At 42.4% G+C, this 16,847-nt stretch overlaps 1 protein-coding gene across 2 annotated transcripts in view; it reads left to right on the plus strand.

Annotated features, from left to right (window-relative positions):
* Pde5a (phosphodiesterase 5A) overlaps positions 1-16,847 on the plus strand; it is a 141,085-nt gene that overhangs the window by 90,729 nt on the left and 33,509 nt on the right. For both annotated transcript variants that reach the window (XM_052731317.1, XM_052731318.1), the window contains exons 12-14: positions 8,886-9,032; positions 14,390-14,515; positions 15,398-15,492. In XM_052731317.1, the coding sequence (XP_052587277.1) occupies positions 8,886-9,032; positions 14,390-14,515; positions 15,398-15,492 (368 nt within the window). The remainder of the gene's footprint in view (positions 1-8,885; positions 9,033-14,389; positions 14,516-15,397; positions 15,493-16,847) is intronic.

A 16,847-nucleotide genomic window follows, 5' to 3' on the forward strand; every position in this document is an offset into this window, starting at 1 on the left:
TTTTTTCTGGTCCTGCCCAGCCCCACAGACCCCACAGCCGATTATAAATATTCACTCAGAAGCTTATATTAATTAAAACTGCTCAGGCCTACTACTGATTAGCTCTTACATTGAAACTCAGCGCATTTCTGTTCCTCTATATGTCGCCACATGATATGTGGCTTTACCTGTGTGCTGTTACGTGCTGCTCCATGGAGGGCAGGCTGGCATCTCCTGACTCAGCCTTTCTCCTCCTAGAATTCTCCTTCTCTGCGTGTCCCGCCTATGCTTCCTTGTGCCTGGCTACTGGCCAGTCAGTGTTTCATTTATCAACCAATCAGAGCAACACATTCACAGCATACAGAGCGATATCCACGGTACTTCTAAAAGATAATAATAAAATAAAATAAAACAAAAACTAGTACATAGAATAAGACAAAACAAGCAGAAGGAGAAGAGTCCAAGGAAAGGCACATGAAGCAGATATAGGGACACTTCTCCTTTCTGCTCTAGGAGCCCATGCTGTGCTCTGTGCATGCCTATGTGCACTGATACTGTTCATTCAGAGGGCCTTGTTTCCTTGGTGTCCTCCATCCTCTCTGGCTCCCTCATTCTTTCTGCCTCATATTCTGCAGGTTCTCTGAACCCTAGGGGAGAGATTGGATGAAGACATCCCACTTAGGGGCGAGTGCCCCAAGGTCTCTCACTCTCTGCATGTTGTCTGGCTGTGTGTCTCTGTATTTGTGCACATCTGCTTCAGGAGGAAGCTCCTCCAGTCATGGCTGAGCAAGGCACTGATCTATGAGTATAACAAAATGTCATTAGGAGTCATTTCATTGCTACATTCTTTTTTGTTTTGTGTTTTTGTTTTTCGAGACAGGGTTTCTCTGTGTAGCTTTGCACCTTTCCTGGATCTCACTCTGTAGACCAGGCTGGCCTCGAACTCACAAAGATCCGCCTGGCTTTGCCTCCCAAGTGTTGGGATTAAAGGTGGGCGCCACCACCGCCTGACTTTTTTTTTTTTTTTTTTTCAGAAGAACAGTAGTATTTGGTTTTACCCTAAGTCCATGAACTGTCTACTCTCGGGGTCTTGGTCACCCAAACAATGTTGGATATGGGTTCCATCTCAGGGAGTAGTTCTTAAATCAAATCAGATATTGGTTGGTTAGTCCAACAAGCTTTGTTCCATTATTATGCTAGTGTATCATGCAGGCAGGACACCATTGTGGATGAGTTGGTGTTTACATTTCTCCTTTGGTAGCCTCTAGCAGAGAACCTTCTGGTGTCAAAGATGCTGGCATGTAGAGATGAAGGCTGTATGTAGTCACCAGCCTGACTTCTCCATGTTCAGTGGAATTTTGTAGGTGTTGTCTTCAGAATAGAGCTTTGCTATCCGTTTGTGGAGAGCAACCTATATTCTTGGCAACAACCTGTGTTGTTTGGGGATCCCATGGGATCCCTTTGACCAACAACTCAATTAGATGTAACTCAGTCCTCATACTGGAAGTTTCATTTGATGACAAGAAATGTCCAGCTGGGTCTCTGTCTTTCCCCTTACTTGGAAATTTCACTTAGATTGCCTTCATATATGTGTATATTTCAGAAAGCTTTTACTATTTTAGGTTTCCATACTACCACTCTAATGGCCCTTGATTTTATCTGTCTCCCTCATACTTCCTCTCTTAGTCCCCCACCATCTATCTGTAACTATTCTATTTTCCTTTCCTAGAAAGAGCTCTCTGCCCCCACTCCAGACCCTTACTCTAAATTTAACCTCTGCAGTTCTATGTATTGTAGCTTGGTTATCATCGACTTTCAGCTAATATCTACACATATGCAAATACATACAATTTTTGTCTTTCTTGGTCTGGGATACCTCACTCAGGATGATTTTTTTTTTCTAGTTTCATCCTTTACCTGTGAATTTCATGATTTCATTTTTTAATGACTGAGTAATATTCCATTGTCTAAACGTGTACCACATTTTTTTTTATCCAGTTATCTGTTGAGAAACATCTACATTGTTTCCAATTTCTGGCTATTATGAATATTGCAGCAGTGAACATAGCTGAGCATGTGTGTCTCTGGTAGGATGAAGTGACCTTCAGGTATATACCCAAGAATGGTAGAGCTAGGTCTTGAGGTAGATCGATGATGATTTTCCTGCGGAACCGCCACACTAATTTCCACAGTGGCTGTACAAGTTTGCACTGCCACCAGCAATGGAGGAGTGTTCCCCTTACTCTACATCCTCATCAACATGAACTGTTGTTTGTTTTATTATTCTTAGCCACTCTGGGTATAACATGAAATCTCAAAGTAGTTTTGATTTGCATTTCCCTGACGGCTAAGGACATTGAACATTTCTTTAAGTGTTTCTCAGCCGTTTGAGATTCCAATTTGAGAATTTGCTGGTTAGAGCTGCACCCCTGTTTTTAGTTGGTTTGTGTTCTTGATATCTAGTTGTTTGGGTTCTTTACATATTTTGGATATTAGCCCTCTGTTGGGCATGGAATTGCTAAAAATCCTTTCCAGTTTTTTTAGGCTGCCTCTGTCTGAATGACAATGTCCTTTGCCATGCAGAAGCATTTCAGTTTCATGAGTTCCCATTTAATAATTGTTGGTCTTTGTGCCGGAGCTAGTGGAATTTTGTTCTAAAAGTCTTTTCCTGTGCCAATGAGTTCAAGGCTATTCCTACTTTCTTTTCTGTCAGATTCAGTTTATCTAGTTTTTGTTGATGTCTTTGGTCCTTGTGGAGCTGCGTTTTACAGTGTGGTAAGTGTGGCTCTGTTTGGCTTCATCTACATGCATCTATAGTTTGACCAGCACTTGTTGTAGATACTGTCTCTTTTCAAGCATGTATTCCTGACTTCTTTATAAAATCAGGTGTCCATGTTTGTGGAATTATTTTTGGGTCTTCAATTTGATTCCATTGATCAATGTGCCTGTTTTTGTGCTAATACCATGCAGTTTTTATTACTATAGCTCTGTTGTATAGCTTGAAATAGGAAGTAATGATATCTCCCATTGTTCTTCTGTTACTCAGGACTGTATTAGCTATCCTGGGTTTTTGTTTTTGTTTTAATTTTCCACATGAAGCTGAAAATTGTCCTTTCAACTTCTGTGAAGAATTATGTTGGAATTTTAATGGGAATTACAGTGAATCTGTAGATAGCTTTTAGTAAGACGGCCATTTTTACTATGTTAATCCTACTGATCCATGAGCATGGGAGATCTTTCCATCTTCTGATATCTTCTTCACATTCTCTCTTCAATATGATTAAAGTTTTTAATCATACAAGTCTTTCACTTACTTGGTTAGAGTTACCCCAAGATGTTTTATATTATTTGAGGCTATTGTGGAAGGTGTTGTTTCCCTGATTTCTTTTTCAGTCCATTTGTCATTTGTATATAGGAAGGCTGCTGGTTTTTAATTTTGTATCCAACTACTTTGCTGAAAGAATTTATTAGCTGTAGGAGTTTCCCAGGGGAATTTTTAGGGTCACTTATGTTTAGTATCATATCATCTGCAAATATAGAAACTTTGACTTCATCCTTTGTAATTTGTATGCCTTGATCTCCTTCAGGCATCTTATTGTTCTGATTAAGACTCCAAATACTACATTGAATAGATATGGAGAGAGTGGACAGCCTTGTCTTGTTCCTGATTTTAGTAGAGTTGCTTTGAATTTCTCTCCATTAAAGTTGATGTTGGCCTTGGGATCTCTGTTAACTACTTTTATTTTATTGATGTATGTCCTTTGTATCTCTAAGCTTTCCAAGACTGTTATCATGAAAGGGTGTTAGACTTTGTCAAAGGCCTTTTCTGTATCTTATAAGATGATCATGTGGTTTTTGTCTTTTACTGTTTATATGGTGAATTACATTTGTCAACTTATGTATGTTGAACCATCCCTACATTTCTGGCATAAAGCCTACTTGATCATGGTGGATGTTCTTTTTGATGTGTGTGTGTGGTGTGTGTGTGTGTGTGTGTGTGTGTGTGTGTGTGTGTGTGTTTTCAGGTTGGTGAGTCTTGCCTATGAAGTTCCTGTTTGAATTCCAAACTTTTTCATTTCCAGATTTTCCTCAGTTTGGGTTTTCTTTATTGATTCTGTTTCTCCTTTCGGTTCTTGAACTGTTTTATTTATTTCATTCCAGTTTTTGTTTGTGTTTTCACAGATTTCTTTAAGGGATTTATTCATTTCCTCTTTGGGGCCCTCCATCGTATTCATAAAGGCTATTTTAAGGTCTTTGTTTTGTGCTTAGCAGTGTTGCAGTTCTCAGGGCCTGCTGTGGTAGGATAGCTGGACTCTACCGGAGACTTTGTCCTGGCTGGTATTGACTGTGTTTTTTACCCTGTTGTCTAAGCATCTGGGTTTGGGATGATTGTAATTCTGGGTGCTGATGTCTGGTCTTGTCTTTGTTGGGTGAGCGTTTTGTTCCTTGATTTCTGTTGCCCTCTCTGGTTCTTAGGAGGTTGTGATGGCTGTGTGTTGCCTTGAAAGAAATTCTTCTGGGATCTTGATAGGTGTGGCCACTGGAGGTTCAGGGAAAAGTATGTTTCTCTGTATTGGGACCACACACTCCGGAGTGGGGATGGACTAAGAAGGGGAGGCTGAAGGGGTCCATCAGAGGGAGGAAAGCAGGATGTCCCACCAGGATCTCCTTTATCCCCTGGGAATGGACATAGAGAATGAGGAGAGGCCACAGCAGGTAGTCTGCCATGTAGCTGGGCATGAGACTGGGTGGCTGGACTTAGAGAAGATGAGAGAATAAGACAATATGAAGCTTGCTTCCCTGCTTTGCTGACCTACTTGCTTCTCTGGCAGAGTTGGCTGGTGGGTTCCCAGGGAATACCTGCTGGAATTGGGGGCTGGGATGACAAGATGAGTGGAGGGAAGAAGAGTTGAAGGAGCAGGTCTGTATGATCTCCTGGAGATGGGGGGCAGGACGGGAGGGGAGGCTGTAGCAAGTGGTCTGCTACAGAGCTTGGGATGTGACTGGGGCACCACATTCACAGGAGAAGGGAAGTGAAGATCTGCGGTTATCCTGCCTGTGTCCCTGTCTGGCATCTCACTTTCTAAATTCTAGTACGTACAGCTGTACTAAAAGAAGCCCCGAGAATTGTACCTGACTGCTCTGCCCCCAAATACCACACACTTTGGTCTCTGCTATGAAATGGAAAATGTACAATATTTTATCTTCTGAAATAGTGAGAAAAACAAAGAGAAAGTTGACATTTTATATGATCGTTAAAGAAGAAGGGTTTTTTAAAGGGGTCTCTGACTTTCTCAAGCCTTGTTAGTGGATATGATCGTTAAAGAAGAAGGGTTTTTTAAAGGGGTCTCTGACTTTCTCAAGCCTTGTTAGTGGATATGATCGTTAAAGAAGAAGGGTTTTTTAAAGGGGTCTCTGACTTTCTCAAGCCTTGTTAGTGGATATGATTGTTAAAGAAGAAGGGTTTTTTAAAGGGGTCTCTGACTTTCTCAAGCCTTGTTAGTGGCTAATCCAAGTTCTGAACCCCATATCTGACTACAAGGCTCTCATGGAAAATGTTTGCGTGTCTCTGCCGGGTCAGTTCATGGAGTCTGGGTGTGCCGTGGTGTGGTAGCGAGTGAAGGCGGAAAGGAAGCTGCTTTCCTGTCCGTCTGAGAGCCAGAGAATCCATGCACAAGGGAGAGGCCTGGGCTGTGTGGGCCACCTCCCCTGCAGCTGTGGAATATGCTTTGTGGAAGAAAAGGAAGAGAGTGTCCTGCTAGAAGAAAAATAATGCTTAAGAATAAAACATCTGTCCTCTTGTCCAGTGGATTCGCTTAAAGAAAGCAGCTGCTGTCTGTTTCCTCCTCCTCAACTGGAGTTGCTCCATCCCTGACGCTGGACGCCACTGTAAACAGTGAGACCTTTTTCTTTTTTTTTTTTTTTTTTTTTTTTTTTTTTTTTTTTTTGGTTTTTCGAGACAGGGTTTCTCTGTGTAGCTTTGCGCCTTTCCTGGAACTCGCTTTGGAGACCAGGCTGGCCTCGAACTCACAGAGATCCGCCTGGCTCTGCCTCCCGAGTGCTGGGATTAAAGGCGTGCGCCACCACCGCCCGGCTGAGACCTTTTTCTAAACATCTCAGTTGTCTTCCCGTTTCAGCCCACACTGAAGTCCATGGGACTGGCTTTATAGAGTACATATTTTCTTGTGAATTTTTGTCTTAGGGGAAGAGTCTTCCAGAATGGAACAATCTCTTGTGTGTGAGGAGAAACATGAGTAGGTGAAATAGCTTTAAAGGTATAGGGGCCATACAACTCTCAGTCCTTCCGGGAGGTTTTAGTATTACGATGGCTTTCGTTCAGGAAAGTTGAAGGTAACGCGCGATAGTGCTGTCTGAATGTTAGGAAGCCTAGAGGCTTTGGCAACTCTTTCCACCCTTGTTACTTCTTTTCTCAGTAAACAAAAGGCTCTTTCCATCAAGCTGCTCTCAGCCTGGTAAGGCTAACACAAATAGTAATACTCAATTGCATGCCCATAGCGTGAATGGTCCATGGATGGGGGAGTAGCAGGCCCTACAAGTTCAAGTAGTCATAGGCTCCAGCAAGAACACAGGAGAGTAATGAGGCTGCCAGGGACCCTCGGTAGCCAGTTACTCTTTCATTGATGCTTTAGAAAAAACCATGTTCCTGCTTAATTTTCCTAACACATAGACAGCATAACAACTTAGGTGGTTTTTTATTTTTATTTATTTTTTTATTTTATTTTATTTTATTTTGGTTTTTCGAGACAGGGTTTCTCTGTGTAGCTTTGCGCCTTTCCTGGAACTCACTTGGTAGCCCAGGCTGGCCTCGAACTCACAGAGATCCGCCTGGCTCTGCCTCCCGAGTGCTGGGATTAAAGGCGTGCGCCACCACCGCCCGGCCAACTTAGGTGGTTTTGACAGCGAGTTTAGATGTACTTGCAGGACTGCCCCAATACAGGCAGATAAGCCTCATGGGCCTCATCCTCCATGGAAGCTCTGGAACTTTAAGAACCTGGGTGCATCCCTATCATGCCAATAGTGGCAATGCTAAGGGAGGAAGATCACAGGTTCCACGTTAGCCTGAGCTTTGTAGGAGGCCCATCTTTAAATGAAATGAAATTGTTGTGTCGAGTTAAGCAAAGAGAATAAGATTTGATTTCCCCCTTCCCGTTTACTCTTAAGTATTTATGCTAATAAATAGGAAAGCATAGGAACCATGAAAGTGAGTTACAGTCATTGATGTCACTTAGCAAGTGTTCCCAGAGAGGGGCTAGCACCATGGGGCACTTAGTCCTACTGTCGGTGGTAACTGTGTCTGCCCTAGGGGAATTTAGCAAAGAGCAGGAGCTCCCTGAAGCAGATGGTACAATAGAGGAGAGACTGATGAAGAGAACAAGGTCTTCGAAGACACTCCAGGTGCTTGCTACAATTAAACGTCTATAAAATCAAAGCCAAGGATTTCAGTTAAAAAATCAGAGCCACCCCTTCCAAAATACAAACAAAATCAGCTTCCCACGGCCACCTGCAGTGGACTAAGTGGAAATTCCCACACAAGAGCTTTTATTAGCACTGTAGGTGGTTGACATGCTCAAGCTGGGTGAGAATCCACATTAGTCTACACTGTAGACTCTACAGAGTAGCAATGAGGTCAGATCTGAGCTCGGCAGTGTGCTGTCTTGGAAACCCGACTCCATTCCTTGCCTGACTTCTTCGTGCTTAAGTTAGTGTAGCTAAAGAAATGGGTGCATATCCATAAGGTTTTTGTATGAATGAAATATAAATTGCTTGGACCGTTATCTTTACCTTGCTTACTGCTTGACTTCCCGGAATGAAATAGTTGCAGATAGTTGCATCTGTCAAATGAATCAGAGGTATAAAAGGGCCGGGTTATTGGTGTCCTCTGGGCTGCTTTCTGTTTGAAGTGCAGTCTCATGGCGGCAAGCCTCTCTCTTTCACCTATCTGGAATCCTTTTAGTTAAGTTGATATGAGTCCATTTAAAAGGTGCAGGGGGATCTTGTGATAAAGAGGTCTAGTCTACTGCCATCGCTTGACAACATGGTTTGTTTGTAGTGTGTGATCAAGTCGTCTCAACTGCTTTGGGTCTGGGGTTGACACAGTGCATTATATGGGAGAAGCCTGGTCGAGAAAGCTGTTCAGTCCCATGACATCCAGTAGTGCTTTCAGTAAGAGGAAAAGAAGGCTAGAGTCTACCATTCTAGGGCATACTTCCAGTAATCTAATTTTCACCCTGAGTTCCACCTCTGGAATATTCTATTACCTCCCATGTGCTGGCTAGCTTTATATAAGCTTGACAGAAGCCATTTTGGAAGAGGGAACCTCGAGAGAGGAAATGCCCCAACCAGATTGGCATGTGGGCAAGCCATTGTGCATTTTCTTGATTGATGATTGATGTGGCTAGGCACAGCTCACTGTGGGCAGTGCCACCCCTGTGGGCAGTGCCACCCCTGGACTGGTGGTCCTGGGTGCTGTAAGAAAGTAGCTAATCAAGCCATAAGGATCCAACCAGTAAGCAGCACCCCTCCATGGCCTCTGTACCCATCCTCGCCACCAGGTTCCTACTCTGAGTTCCTTCCCTGACTTCCTTGGATGACGGACTACACTTTGTAAGATGAAGAAACCTCTTCCACCACAAGTTGCTTTTGGTCATGTTGTTTTACCACAGCAATTGAAACCCAAACTAAGACATCCCAATAGCACTAGGCTGGAGAACAAGCCTTTAACATAAGAGCATTTTCGGGAACTTTCCAGACCCCAACCATGGCAGTGCTAAAAGGAAAGATAAAATAAACAACATGTTCTGTTTCCCCACAGAAAAGGAAGAAAACGTCATGACTAACTGCTCTCTTAGTTCACAGCTTTATTTCATTGTCTTCTCTTCATTAAGGCTGCTGTGGTACCATCTGCCCAAACCCTTAAAATTACCGACTTCAGCTTCAGTGACTTTGAGCTGTCCGACCTGGAAACAGCACTGTGTACAATTCGGATGTTCACCGACCTCAACCTTGTGCAGAACTTCCAGATGAAACACGAGGTAGGAAGGCAGTGATGGCCTTTGGTAAAAATGGGTGTGTGTGTGTGTCTGTGTGAGTATGTTTGTGTGTGTGAATGTGTGTGAGACAGAAAACTGGACCTGACTAATAGCATGTAATAGGGGTTTTAATGATTAAAACCTAAGAAAAACCATCTGTCACTAAAAACGCATTCATGCTGGGTGGTGGTGGCACACGCCTTTAATCCCAGCACTTGGGAGGCAGAGGCAGGCGGATCTCTGTGAGTTCGAGGCCAGCCTGGTCTACAGAGCGAGTTCCAGGAAAGGCACAAAGCTACACAGAGAAACCCTGTCTCGAAAAACCAAAAAACCCAACCAACCAAACAAACAAAAACAAACAAAAAACTGCATTCATTAAGCTGGGTGGTGGTGGCACACACCTTTAATCCCAGCACTTGGGAGGCAAAGGAAGGCAGATCTCTGTGAGTCTGAGGCCAGCCTGGTCTACAGAGTGAGTTCCAGGACAGCCAGAGCTACATAGAAAAACCCTGTCTCAAAAAATCAAAAACAAAAGATGGGTTTATTGGATTCCCACCAAGTGTCAAGCTCCAGGTTGAAGGAGACAGGGGAATTTTACTTACATTAATAGAAGTGCCAAAGCAGGTGGCAGGAGATGCTGAGTGGGATGCGGGGGAGGGGAAGGTGGCCAGAGAAGCAGCTGGAAGGGTGAGCAGCAGAACCCGTTGCCTGGTAAGCCATCAAAGGGAACTAACTCCTCTCCTCCTGACAACAATGGCGACTCACTGAGGAGTTCGAAGCCTGAAACTATCTTGACATCATTGCCAAGATAACAATGTAGACTGGACCTGCACCAGGGCCGTAGGTGCTGGTGAGGCCAGACTACTCAAACGAGGTCATTTCCATAGAGCAGAAATAAGGCCCTGGGAGCCCCAGTCTCCAAATATAGATTTCCTATATAAACTTTCTGTCTTCAAGGCTGTTGTAATTCTATTTAGCCCTTCATTAATTCACACAATGAAAAGTTACTCACATGTTCTCTGTGATTCCAATGCTGAGTTGACCCTGCTCTCAAAGGCCTCACAGTGTGGAAAGAAAACTGAGGGTGGATATAACTAAGGTTGATAGAGTGTCATTTATGTTCCTGGAGACCCTAATCTGATTCTTTCTTAAATTTAACCAAAGTTCATACTACTTTTTCTTCAATGAAAACCAAACAATACAAATAGGTTAATAATGGGTCTCTCTTGTCTGAGTGTTAGTTAAGGGATGCTGTGTTGTTTGATTATTCCAACAAGTTCTTATGAATGAATCTCATTCATGGATGAAGAAACGAAGCCATCATGGAGTAGAAATGTCATGGACTTCAATCATAGATCTCTTAGTGATCAGTCCACATTCACTTGGGCATTCATCTCCCACATTTTCAGTTTCCTCACCAGCTAGAGTAAATGGTGTTACTGCTCCGTGGGAGTCTGTATGAACTACATATTCGTCTGTATATTACATGCCTGTATATGTACGTGCTGATAATATTATGCATAATCCACAGTTATATCGAGCTTGTCAATTATTCCCCCTTCAGGACAAATTTGCTTACACTGTACGAGATAGGGCTCACTTTAAAAGTCTGCTCTGTAGATGTGATAAGTTCGAATCTAGAGTTAGAGGTCCTAAATATGGATCACGGTTTTACTTCCTAACTTGACCAGATCCATGTGTTCCTGGAGCGTTCACAGCTGTAACTAACAATGACCCTCTTCCAAGGGCTTGGCTAGAACACAGGAGCATGAGTCTCTCCCAAAACTCCTCTTGTTGATTTACTTTTTGTTTGGTTTATAGGTAACATTTGAGGATTGGGTAATACAGATGGATAGATCCTCATTTTCCCTGGCAATCCTTTCCTCGGATTCATACCCCTATCTTAATGTTAAAAAAAAAACAAACAAACAAACAATAGATCACTTCAGTGCCATACAAAGAAACACATGAACAAAGTAAAAGTAATTCCTCAAGGCAATTTCTTTAAAAAAAAAAAAAAAAAGGAACATGGTGACCCAGAAGGGCTTGGGAGCACACCGGGGCAGGAAGTCCACTTCCTTTTTATTCTAATACAGATGGTGACTGTGTATTTTCCCCCCGGGATCTGGCCTCCCAGGCCTTGAGATTGGCGAGTTTTAAAAGGTTCAGTGCAAAGGCCGTGGAGGACAGTGATGTGCTGCAGCAGACCGCAGACTTCCAGGAGTGCAGGGAGCCCTCTGCATAAAGGAAAGCTTTGCCGGGTGGAAGAGATTAAAGATTTGGAAAAAAAAAAAAAAGATTTGCTTAAAAGTTGTACACAGTGGGGAGATTAAAAGATTTTAATTCCTTAACATAAAACTTTTACAAGGTGGAGAAAATTTATGAAATATTGGCACTTTGTGGGCTAACTAACTTTGATTTTAAAAAAAAAACATTTTTTTTTTTTTACATTTATTCTGGGCAGCATTAACCTAGCTGTTAGGACTATTCTGGTTGGATTTTCTGCCTAAGTAGCTAGTCTTCTCTTTTATTTCAGGTATTCTTGTCAGTAGAATTTTAGGTGGAGAGGTTGCCCCTATCAAGTGACATTTCACACTGAACCACAAACCTTCAGCATTAATTTATGCCGTTGCCTGTTACCGGTCTCTCAGAGTCCACTTTATTAGAACAACACGTGTTGTTTGTGTTTCCACGTCTGTCCTTTCTGTCTGTACCCCACAAACTGTATATGCTGTGCTTCTTGCCACAGTCCTGGGGAACACAGGTCCTTTCAGCAGCTTCTTAGTCATGTGGGGAAAGATTTTTAAAATGGACTCAGAAACTCGAGGGTCATTTTTATCAGAGGCTAAGAGAAATAGCAGGAAAAGTAGGCTGTGGATCTCAGCAGCTGCCAGGAGCAGAGGAAGAGAGAAGCGAGGCTTTGGGAGTAGGTTAAGCCACACAGGCTCAGCAATGGAAGTCTGAGCAGCTGCTTGGGAGTGGGAGGTCTTCAGAAAAAAAAAAATGCCCAGAGTGTCAGCACAAGCAGGTTTAGGGTTTGGGTCAGTTTGGTTTGGAAAAAGGAGATAGGAAGAGGGGAAAGAAAATGTTATTCTCTGAACAGGAACTCAGAAAATGGGCAGGCTTAGCAGTGAGTGTATGATCCCTGCATCAGCAGCAATGGCTTCTGGGGGCTGGGAGTGCACATCTCTCTCCTTAGGTACTTTCTCAGTCTCTTCACCCCCTGGCTGTAGGCTGTCCCCTCGAGGTCCTAAGACTATCCTTTTTTTTTTTTTTTTTTTTTTTTTTTTTATCGAAGGCAGTCTTTGGCCTTCCTCAAAGGTGTTATCAACCACTGACCAAACCTCTTTACTGATAATTAACCTGAACCCTGTTTCAAATTCTAATATTTTCCTCTCCCTCTGAGACTCAGGAGATAGAGTTCAATGTATGTTGTGATGGAGGGGTCCATCCTCAAAGAGCCCCAAGCTGATATGTTTTTACCAGATTCCTAACAGGAGTTATTTTAGCCACTGTTCAATTGCAGGGTATGTATACATATTTAATAATAGCTTTAGGTTTTGAACTAGTGAAGGATATATTCAGACACCGAATTTTCCAGTTTTTCCATTGTTTTTTTTCCCTGCTTTAATTAATCACAAGAGATTTTCTACACGGTACTAGTGTGTACTCTCAAAACATATCAAAGTAAAACTTGTGGCTTTTGTTTCAAATCCTCCTGCTGTAGCTGGTCTGCCATCTTTCCACCAGAGTGTTCAGAAGGGGCCAGAGTAAGGAAATCTGTACTGAGATTTCAGTGCTGAGGGAGCGCACATCCACCTTGGGCACACAAACCTGCTTACTCACAGGGTAACTCACAGGGCCCAATGCTCAGAGATCCCAGGGTTCTTGGTTGGGGAATTCCCGGTGAACTGAGCCACAGAACTAGAAGAAAAAGTTGTAAAATGAAAAGTGATTATACCAAGTCCTCTGTGGTGGAGCCATTTCCACCAACAGCCAAGAGACTCCGGCTCAGCCCCCAGAGCCAATCACGAAGTTGAAGACTTTGAAAGCTGCATTCTTTCCCCTTATCCTTTTTCCAGTCCTCAGGCAATGCTCTTTGTGTTCGCAGTATCCCCAGTGACATACTTGGGGATAGCACATACTTGTTTTTATAAAAATAGGGTAAATCATTCAGATTTTAAGAGAGGCAGACTAGTAACACAAACAGAATCACCATGCTTAGATCATGGGTCCCTGAGGATTTCATTTAATACTCCACTTAGAAGTTAAATAAATCCCAACTTGGGAGACTTGCTTGAACAATTTTGCCTTTCCCCGCCCCTTCCCATCTTTTAAAATAAATTTTTTCCGTATAGGTCCCAGGAGCTTTCCTTTGTGTACATTATCTCCAAATTTTGGTATCTTGGTGGCCAGACATTAACGGTGCCTAACACTTAGGCAGAACCAAAAGTGTAAAGATCTGATGAAGAGGGCATTAAGACCTGTGATTCTAGTTTGTCCTGAGACCTGAGCTGGACATCTCGACCCCAGGCCACCTTAGATCCTTGCACACCAGTGTACAGCATGAGAGCATGGAGACAGCTCATTCCCCAACACTCATGACGTAGGACTCTGGATTCTAAGGAGGACATGGGGGAATATTTTTTATAAAAGTAGTTAGTGTCCTACCCTTGACAAAATACCTTTCTTTGGAGTATTATCTATTTTTCATCTAATTTAACTAGGTTAACGTGGTAGGTTCTGGATTGAACCGGCTATATTTGAATTCTGGCCCTGCCCCTTATAAACAACCACCACTGACAGGTTGCCTGTTTGAGTGTAGGGGTCTTTCTTCTCTCTCTCTCTCTCTCTCTCTCTCTCTCTCTCTCTCTCTCTCTCTCTCTCTCTCCCTCTCTCTTTAAAACAGCTATTCATTTTTTCCTAACATATATTTTTATTGATTATTTGGGAGTTTCACATAATGCTCCTGATCACATTCACTTGCCTGACTTCCCAGGTCCGCCCCCCTCTCCCTTGTGGTCTTATCCAAAGAAAAGAAGAAAAGAAAAAGGAAAAAACAAACAAACGAAAACAGTCCAATTCATATTGCCCATATACTCACTGGAGCCTGGTGAAACTTCCAGTGGCCAGACCCTTAAAGAAAACTGAATCCTTCCCCATCCCCACCCCACCAGAAGCCACATGAAGAGTGTTGGTTTCTTCCTTTGTGAAAGGATCAGAATAGTCATGCCCCACCGCCCCCTCTCCCCAACCCCAAGGTTGTAAGGATTGAAGTGACTGCTGCAAGGTGCCTGGAACTTAGAAAATGATGACTAACTTGGCAATTATTGTCGCTCCTCATCCTTCATTTCCTAAAGGTTCTTTGCAGATGGATTTTAAGTGTCAAGAAGAATTATCGGAAGAACGTTGCCTATCACAATTGGAGGCATGCTTTTAACACGGCACAGTGCATGTTTGCTGCCCTGAAATCAGGCAAGATTCAGGTACTACAGAGCCATTCAGAGCCCTGCTTAGTAGAGTTTACAGCATACCTTTTCAAATTATTTTTAATGTGCAGTATGGTCATTGAATAATTTACCACATATTGACTCATGGTTGGTTGAAGATTAGTACCGCAGAATAGTTGGCTGTTAGCTTTATTTCAATTGTAGTAAATATGATGTAGCAAAACCTCCCAACTTCATGTTACATTTTAGCAGTCTTTGGGCAAATGAATATTTCTGTCAGAGGAAGACATTGAGAGAAAAATAGTATATTTATCATATTCACAGTCAACTGCTCCATAGCAGAATTTCTCAAAATTCACCAAGTGCTGTCATAGATGAGCTCATTGTTGTCTGTCCTCCTCTGTGTGGAAGGCGGTCACTTCTATAAGTGCTATTTCAGACAGGTTTTGGTTTCATGTGCCTTGATCAGAGGCTGATGAAAAGGAAGACCAGTGTAGAAAGCATTCCCATAAAGCATTCAATTCCAGCCAAATCCTATTGTATCTCTGTCTTTAGATTTTATCTTCAGAGGGAATTGACTAGTTATTCTGAGTAAGTGATTCTAGATTCTAGATATCTGTTACATAATTTAAATTCAGAACCTCCCAGTTTTAAAAAGTAAAGAAAAAAATATTATTCTCTGTCAAATATCCTACTTTCAGGGGTTTCACATTTTAAATGGCCAATTTTAAACGAAATGACTGGACTCGGGTTTAGCTTAGTGACCGACAGTACAGTTGATCAGCCACAGAGCAGAGTTTCTAGAGTCTCTGTGACTGCCCGCACAGAAGTGCAGGAATAAATACTGAAAAGTCACAGAGAACACCCTGCCCCGTGTTTTATCTTTCTTTTTCTTGATTTCAATGCCTTTGCACACAGAACAAGTTGACGGATCTAGAGACACTTGCATTGCTGATTGCTGCTTTAAGTCATGATTTGGATCATCGCGGTGTGAACAACTCATACATACAGCGGTAAGATGGTTTCTCCAAGAAAACAACATGTTTCTGCTAAATCACTGAACTGTGTTTTAAGTTAGAGCTACAAAAAATAAATGGTACAAATTATTAGTTGGTCAAGTTTCATTGCATAGTCTGGCTATGTTTAAGGAAAATAGGAGGTGAATGCAAGTGTAATAATACTATATTGATCACACTTCAGGCCTGAAGATCAAACAGTGTTTATGTTTAAAATCTTATTACATAATTACTGTGAGTTTTGCTTTAGTTTTTGTACACCCAGCTTAAGAGCTTCTTTAGAAAACTGTGGGGGCTGGAGAGTTAACTCACTGGTTAAGAGCACTGGCTGCTCTTCCAGAGGTCCTGAGTTCAATTCCCAGCAACCACATGGTGGCTCACAACCATCCGTAATGAGATCTTGTGCCCTCTTCTGACCTGAAGGGACACATGCAGGCAGAACACTGTATGCATAATAAATAAATAAATCTTAAAAACCACCACCAACAAAAACAAAAAACTATGAAGAAGAGTCCAGAAGGGGTAGAATTTTTACCCTGGAGTAGAAAGACATTATTTGAAGAAGTGCTTAGTATGGCCCTGCTTACTTATGATGCTCAACAGGCATTTTAGTTTTAGTGGATGTTCTGTCACACAGCATTAGAGAACTTGAGCTCTGTAGTCAAGCTCTGGCTCTGCCTGAGTTCCTGTATAGCCTTGGACAAGGAAGCTGATTTCTCTAGACCTTAATTTCCTTTAAAATGGAGATAATGCCATCCCCATATCACAAGGTTGGTGTATGTTTCCAGAGACCACACGCATCACCACCAAGTAAAAGATTCAATGTATATTGTGTTAAATCCTAGCCATAGTTACTAGAGTTGTATCAAGTGTGATACTCTCACAGACTGATCTTACTAGTGAGATTCTAACCACTGGGACAAGAATTTTCAGGTACCTTCAAGGTCCAACACTCAGGTGGCATTTTGTGATGGCAACTGAGCCGATAAAACTGATAGTTGAAACGTCTGTTTTAATGACAGAATCTCTTAGTACTGAGTGTTTTTGTAAGTGAGCCAGTGTCATAGGGGAGTTCCAGGTGTCTCCAGGGTCTGTGAGAAAGCTCACTGCTCGCGGTCCCTTTATGTGACAGAGGACGTCATGTAAGAATTCTAGTAAGCATACAACCATGTCCTGTGCTGTCCTTCATGAAATAAGAGAGAACGTCCTTGCCCTGTCACAGACTGGCCTTTTCCACCTGAAAACCTAAAGATCTGGAGAAGAAACTTGGTGACATGCCCTTTGTCCCTGTGCCTTATTTGTGATCCCAAGTGTCACATAAACATTATTGACAAAGGAGAGCAACAGGAAAG

Source organism: Peromyscus californicus, unplaced genomic scaffold, assembly GCF_007827085.1.
Source record: "Peromyscus californicus insignis strain IS unplaced genomic scaffold, ASM782708v3 Scaffold_9__1_contigs__length_137607984, whole genome shotgun sequence".
NCBI lineage: Eukaryota > Metazoa > Chordata > Mammalia > Rodentia > Cricetidae > Peromyscus > Peromyscus californicus.